Source organism: Amia ocellicauda, chromosome 8 (genome assembly GCF_036373705.1).
Source record: "Amia ocellicauda isolate fAmiCal2 chromosome 8, fAmiCal2.hap1, whole genome shotgun sequence".
In the NCBI taxonomy this organism is placed as follows: domain Eukaryota; kingdom Metazoa; phylum Chordata; class Actinopteri; order Amiiformes; family Amiidae; genus Amia; species Amia ocellicauda.
Window position 1 is genome coordinate 11,924,284 of NC_089857.1, and position 7,755 is coordinate 11,932,038.

Consider the following 7,755-nt stretch of genomic DNA (forward strand, 5'->3'; position numbering starts at 1 on the left):
CTGTTTCCAGTAAGATAAGTGATTTCAGGAATTCATGGAGATGTCAAAAGCTAAACAAACCTATAGGAACTATGACAAAAAGTAGACTCTACCTGCAGTATAGGGATTAGGTGGGAAAAGACAAACCAGCTACATTTAATTCATGACTTCCCCACAGGAAACAAATATTTATTTTGTCTGGTGAAAGGTGCACCATTCTGAGGTCCCCTGTGTAGAGATGAAAGTGCTCCCCTGAGTGAATCAATGTGCTTTCTGAGATAGAAAAAAACATTTGGTTTTGATGAAAGAAAAATAATAAATGAACATTAAGGGCATATTCATAATCAAGGCCCACAAATTTCAAGCTTGAAATGTTTTTGATAAAGGAGCAAACGCACTTCTCCGACACTTCCCCTTCCTTAAAAGTATGAAACGTCAAAAGGGTGTGTTAAATGCATACATTTTAATATAAATTTTTCAATACTGAAACATGGGGCTGTATTGTGCGGTTGATCACTGATCCAAAAGCTGCCTCTTGCCTATTGGGAGTCCTTAGGGGAGTATCAGTAAACTTCAGGGAGGAAGGCTTTGTGAGAGGAATCTTTGGTTGGACCTGGGTTAAACTGATTGGTACACAGTGTTTCTGGGATTTAAAACCGACAGATGAGACAGGTATGCATGCAGTGATGTCCTAACCCTTGCTGGGAGCTCACCCTTCTTTCCAGCAAGACCGCTGTCCTTATGTGTCCGTAGCTTACCAATCCAGTCCAAAGCCTTCTTGCACTGTCTGCAAGAACTGTGTCCCACGGCTGCCACGGCTTCGGAAGGATTTTTGACCAAGGTTTTTCCCAAAGCACTTTGCCACACCTACCATGTCGCGCTAGGTAGCACAGGAGCTCGCATCCAACTACCTTTTCTTCTAGATTATCATCCCTCTCTCCACTTTCCATTAATTAGCTATGCAGTGTTCATGATATCCATGATGCACTCGAGTGCTCGTCTGTTCCGTATAGACCACTTGTCTCCTTCAGATGTTTTGATGGAATCTGATCTGGGAGTTTTTTTTTTTTTTCCCCATCTTTTTCCTCTTTCAGCCATCTTGTTCAAAAGATGTACTTTTTTTTTTTTTTTTTTGCTTAATCCTGAAGAATACAATTTGAAGTTTTTAATTGGTTCTCTATCGTAAAGCCCAAAATTACCCGAGAGGCACTAGCTGCTGGAAAGGTAGTCTCCCTGGTATTTTTTCTTTTTTGAAGATGATAAACTCCAAACTGAAGTGGATCATGTTTTTTGAATGGCTGCTTTTTCACATGTGCCAAATGATCATCAAATTAAAAAATGAGCAGCTCCTTTGTATATTGGGGAAACTTGTGTAATTCAACAATGTTCATTTAAACCTTTCTTTAAACTGTGAACACAGTGCAGGAATTGTAATAGTCCTATTAGTGAGAGGGGAAGGTTCCTGTGTAGTGTGCACTCCACTGTAGTCCTTTCTTGAAGTGCCAAAAGCCTCTTTCACATACTTCTGTGTCGGGCATACAAAAATCCATTTAACTTTTTCTCTTCCAGTTAGCAAATTGTACTTGAAGTATGGTACCAGTCTACAGATTTTTAAATCCTACTTCAATCATCATTTTTAACCACTGGTAAGGGGGGAAAAAATATTTAAACTCTGCTTAATTGAGAATGTAATATTTCACCTTCACTCCTAACAGCCTGAAGTGATTTTTGAAATGTAGCACTTACTTTTAATTCCCCCCCTCCCTTTGTGGATTTGTCAGTTTGCATCTCTTGTGAGGTGTGATCAGCAGTTTTGTGTTCCTTCAGTTACATTCCACCAACAAATTATAACAGAATCTCTTTTCTGTTTTTAACACATTTCCCCAATATTTTCTATGTGGTTAGCTGTACTGCTTCCTCCATAGGGTAGGACAAAGCATCCAGTCCAATTCATATTGAGGTCCTTTTTTCTGGTTTTATTGTGTGCTCTCGATTCGACGCATGAGAAGGAATGCTCAGCCTTCTCATCACTGGGTAACTCAGTCTTCAGATGGGGGGGGGGACCGTGGTATGTGTGGCAATGTGTTGGTGTTACGAGAAGTGTCTTGCTCGCCTGGTCAAACACCCGTTCCTCACCACCCTTTGACAATTCGATCCATTTTTAGATGTAACCTCGGGTATGGTGAAAGACCCAGCGGACGTCTTGGACAGGCAAAAATGCCTTGACGCTCTGGCTGCTCTACGCCACGCTAAGTGGTTCCAGGTTCGAGATCATTTTACTTTCTTATTGTAGCCTTATGAGATGCATTTTTTATTTTTTATTTTATTTTTTCTAAATGTTAGTCTTCATGTTATATATGTTCAGAAATCCTATCTTTAAAAATTAAACAAAACAAAACATTCAAGGATGCCAATTGTAATTTACCTTAGGATCAGGAAGAAAAAATCAAATGTTCTTATCTGTCACCATTTAAAAAAAAAAAAAAAAAAAAAAGGCATCCTTGTATTTAAAGTTTTTGACATTGTATTTCACTATCTGCAATATTAGTTTAAAACATTAATTCCATAAGGCTGCAGAGTAACTTGGCATACAAAGTATGTGTCATCTATAAGAGCTTTCATGTTGAGCTTTTTGTATTTTTCTGATTTTTTAGAATAGGGGTTGAGAGTAAAGGAAAATCTGATTTAGTTTACAGTGACACCTGCATTCTAGCAAATGCACATGAAAACTAAAACAGATTTCCTTGACTTTATCAGTCCCTATGCTTTTTCTTCTGAGCTTTTTAATTTTCATTTAATTGAAATTACTGTTTGTGAAATATAGAACCATGAGGTCAGGGTTTGTAAGGTGGCTGGGAGTCGTTTCTTGTGCGTCTTGCAAACTTTGACCTCCTCTACTAACTATGAGGTAAAATACTGCTGTGAATGGCAGCTGATCAGAATGAACTGAGGCCATGAAAATTGATATTTTTCCAAGCTTCCATTGTGAACAGTAGTGTTGCACCTCTTAAAGATCCTCCTTGGTAATTGTCTGATATTTAATGTGACTGACTAAACTTGAATTTATTGCACTCAAGGCTAGGGCCAATGGACTTCAATCCTGTGTGATTATTATTCGCATTCTCCGTGACCTCTGTCAGCGTGTGCCCACCTGGTCTGCATTCCCGAGCTGGGTGAGTACTGGACGCGCTCTTTACATGTGTACGTTCCCTGGGACAACTGAGCCGCAGTCGCAGAGCACTAGGGATTGCACGTCATGGCTCTAACTTAACTCTTACACAGCCCTCTCTGCCTTATGATGAGGTAGCTGCCTGGAATGGTGGGCTGTTGCAAATTCTCTTGGGAGACCATTCTCTGGACTTGGACTTTCATGTTTAGGAGAGAGCTAAGTGAGCCGTTGTAAGATCCAGTAATCAACTTGATTTAAAGTTGGGAAATGGCTTCCCTTATTGATATGAGGTGTATGTAGAAATTTTGGTTGTGATCGGTTTAAGGTGCCTTTAAAGGTACGGTATGCAATCTTTTCCAGAAGCATTTTTTGTTATACTGGTTGAAAGTCTCTTCACATCCTGATAGCAATCAATAATTTAAGTGGTCTAAATGTAAAATAATATATATATCTTCTGTGGAAGGGACAGGACTAAAAAGGATCGACCAATCATTGCATTTGGTCTGAATGTAATGATAGGATGTCCTTCCTGTCTGTCAATCTATATTCGCATACCGCCACGCAACTTGTTCGTGCAGACAATCGCGTCATCAGCGCGGGAACCTTGACGCTGTGCAGAGCGAGCGCGAGGATGGAAGGCGAGCCACAGCTACTATTTTTAAAAACATAATGACCATAAATAGGTTTTTTCGTTTGTTATTGTTGTAATGTCTAACCTGTGAATGAGACCTGAGGTAATCTGAAAGCGTTGTGATCGATTCCACCCACACGTCGCTGCTGTGTGTGTGCGCGCGCATGTGATAGAGGGGGCGTGGCTTTGGAGATGCCTCTGAATCGAGGGTGGGCTCTATGCTTTCAAAACAAGCTTACTAACTGCTGGCCTCTCAGGATTGCATACCCTAGCTTTAAGTAGTCCTAAAACCTTTTAAACATGTGCCATCTTCATATACTGCAAATTCAAGTTTTGTTTCAATATTCAGTATTTTAAAGCAAAGCACAATTTAGTTCTGCCTCATCTGTAAGCCCCTTACAATGCATCGCAAATCTGCAACAGATTAACATTTCAAGAGTGCTTGCTTGAGTTTTTGCTGAGATTATGACTGAGATTATTTTTGTTCATCAGTCTAACATGGAAAAGTACATCCAAAAGTTTTGGTGGTTCTTTCACAAGGCAACAACACCACATGATTAGCAAGTCATTGTGGTAAGTGGTGTGCATAATTTCGATTGAATAGAGCATCTGATGTTTTAACAGAAGAGCTTCAGAAGAGGATGGTCACATGCTGACATTTTTACTTCCACATGCATAAAACTACACTGTTACTCGCACAGACCCTGCAACTAGATGTGGAGCTCTAGCTGCAGCTGTGGAGACTTGTAGGACAGTCAATGTTCAAGAAATGGAGAACTATTAAAACTGTAACTCTTATTTTAAGGCTATGGAGCTGCTCGTTGAGAAGGCTATAAGCAGTGCTTCTGGGCCGTTGAGTCCCGGCGATGCTCTGAGGAGGGTTTTTGAATGTATTTCCTCTGGGATACTTCTTCCAGGTAAGACTTCAAAATGACACAATGTTGCTTTGTTACAGCAGCTGCTGGAAGATATTTAGTTTGTATGTGTGTAATGTATAATGCATATTTTAATTGCTAATTGATTGACAACCCAACCGCATTAATCTGTGGCTTCTTAACACTTAAAGTTGACCTTAATGATTTTTCTGTGTAAAAGATCCATAATTTGTATATTAACCTGCTTTGGTTTTTGCAGTGCTGTCACAGGTGATCACTTGCTGCTTGTGAATGCTGTGAAAACCTGCACTTTACTAACCCAGTGCTTTACAAACAGGTGGTCCTGGGCTAATTGATCCCTGTGAGAAGAATCCCACCGATACGCTGACTGCAATGACGGAGCAGCAGCGCGAAGACATCACATCCAGTGCGCAGGTAATGCACCCGAATGGCTCTCTTGCTATGGGTGGTGGACTTAGCCAAACTGTGCCAAGGTGCCCATTTGTCTGTTCTGGTGTTAGTGAGAGGTTTCTACTGTATCGAGTTATATTTAAAAAAACAAAAGAAAATCCTTGCATACGTTTCTCCCACTGTACTGTGTCCCCCGATGGTTCTTTTTTACTTTTAAATGCTGCTAGATAATACTGGGTAGTTGCATGCCCTGATCTAACTGAAAAGGGATACTTGGAGTTTGATTTCTGATGATCAAAGCGTCACGTTTTTAGTTTACCAAACTGATAATTAAGTAAACCTTTCTTCAATTAGCCAAAATTATGTAAAATACCCTTAATTGAAATTTATTAAAGCTTTTGTAAACTTTGTAAAATGTTTGTGAGCAAAAATATGCACATGCAGCTATTTGTCCGAAATGACTTGGTTAACACGTTCACTGTTACAATCAGTCTTACTGAGCATGCCATAGAAATAGTCTTGTACATGCTGTTGAAAACCCGAACAGCAGTGTTGCTTAAAGGGTGCAGTGTGTGATCAATGCAAAATTAAACCTTGGAGGGATTAAGGATGTCAAGATCTCATAATGCTTCCTGTTTGGTGTGGATTGGAAGTTACATTTACCTTCGCAACAATTTTGTTATTGGTCCATTCCTTAACCAAGTCTTTCAGTATGTCTGGAGTGCCATGTTGCTATTTTGTAATGGTTTGCAAATGGGCAAACCCAGTTGCCAGTGTCCTACTCCTCATACTCTAGTAACTGGCAGTTCCATAGACTGGCCCTCAGGGCAGTGTTCTGCTCCATCAGTGCAGCTCCGGATTTATGGCTTAATGCATATTTAACATTCCTTAATTGCCAATATTCATTCAGTAAATCAGTGTAGTTGCATCGCAAGCCTTGAAATTTGTGCCATAATCTTTATGGAAACCTTAGTGTGCGTGTCAGTCACCATCCGCCTGCATCGATCCACTGCTGGATGAAGGCCTCCCCACTTGCTTCTATTTTCCATGTCATGCATGCACAGTTTTTCAATCTTCCCTGCTTTTATGTGTTAGTCTTCTAGGTCTTTGTTCATTTCTTGGTATCTATTCTATAGCTTTCTCTGTTCTTCTTGCAATGTATCGAGCCCAATGCCATTTTAACTTTCAATTTCACATTTTGGTTATGTATGTATGACTTTATTAATCACAATTGATTTTGTATTGCTCCATGTATACCCACTTGGAGAAATGCATTTAAAAGCAGTCTCTGAATCTCCAAGATGAATGTTTCCTCTCTCCCCAGTTTGCTCTGAGGCTGCTTGCATTCCGCCAGATTCACAAAGTCTTGGGTATGGACCCCCTGCCCCAGATGAACCCGCGCTTCAATGTCCGCAACAACCGCAAGAGAAGGCGGGACAACAGCGATGGTGTTGACGCTTTTGAAGGAGAGGGCAAGAAAGACAAAAAAGACTATGACAACTATTAGCCATGGCAGTGACCCACTTACTGGAAAAACACACTAATTTAAAGTACAGTGTATACATAGGTTTTTGTTTTTACCTCTTTCTTTTGTTTTTGTATATTTTTGTGATCTCTAGTCCAGTAACACGAAAGTCTGACCTAGGGTGTGGTTCAGTCACTGCTGAGCTTGCATGTCAGATGGCAGATAAGCTGGGTGTTATTACAAGACATTAAAAAGACTTAATGTGTCTGTGTTGTACTGTATAGTTTCAGCTTCAGGTCTTGATCTGAAGAGGTCTCCACACCTGGCCTCACAATAGCTTTACAACCGCTTTCTAAACCATATATTAACAACCCCCTTTACTTTACTTTCAGACCCTTCCATATTTTTCTGAAGGTAAAAGGAGCAGTAGATTATCTGGTATAATGTTTAGGTGTCCGTTAGGAATTCTACCTGGACTAATCATAGATGCCACGAGCATATATATTTTTTTAACTTGCAAGAGTAAGGGGGTTGGCTTTAGTCTGTAGCCATGTAAAGCACACAAATGAAGATCATTACATGTTTTTTCTTTTATTATTTTCCTTCCCTGAGTGTAATTTTAAAGGTATGTTTTATTGCACAATGCAATTCTCGTTTAATGACCGAACAGGGAAAGGGTTACAATTTCAACATGGTCGGGTCTCATTCCAGACTGTCACGTGAATCCGCAGTTCCTGTGGCATTGTTGTATTAAAGTTCTGAAAGACACTGATTGCTGAGAAGTTTGTTTAGTAGTAAATCTATTCAGAATCTAGCTAAAAAATAAATCCTATATATATATATATATATACACACACACGCACACACACCCATATATATGGTCTTACAATTGTTGGTAAAAAGCAAAGTGCGTCGGCACATTTTGATTTCAGAAATAACATGCATGATTGTGTTAATTTGTTGTATTATGGCTTTTAAAGTTTGAAGGTTTTCTTTACTAATGGAAGTTAAATGATTAGTTCTTTACTTTGGTTTAAATATTGCATAGTACCTTTGGCAAAAATTGAAAGGAAAAAAGATAAATGCTTGTCTGCCCATGACATTTGAAGTGTCACTGTTGTGTTGTAATTGCGGTTTAACTGTAAATCCATCCTCTCTTTGATGCTTGTCAGTCGCTGTCAAAGTACTACTGCATTACAATGGGCAAATAAAACCATTTAAAGAA

General features: G+C 39.5%; 1 protein-coding gene across 2 annotated transcripts in view; it reads left to right on the top strand.

Moving 5' to 3' along the window:
• zfr (zinc finger RNA binding protein) overlaps positions 1-7,755 on the top strand; it is a 25,802-nt gene extending 18,047 nt beyond the window's left edge. For both annotated transcript variants that reach the window (XM_066712041.1, XM_066712042.1), the window contains exons 16-20: positions 2,145-2,242; positions 3,057-3,152; positions 4,585-4,696; positions 4,992-5,089; positions 6,390-7,755. In XM_066712041.1, coding sequence (XP_066568138.1) covers positions 2,145-2,242; positions 3,057-3,152; positions 4,585-4,696; positions 4,992-5,089; positions 6,390-6,572 — 587 coding nt within the window. In that variant the 3' untranslated portion in view covers positions 6,573-7,755. The remainder of the gene's footprint in view (positions 1-2,144; positions 2,243-3,056; positions 3,153-4,584; positions 4,697-4,991; positions 5,090-6,389) is intronic.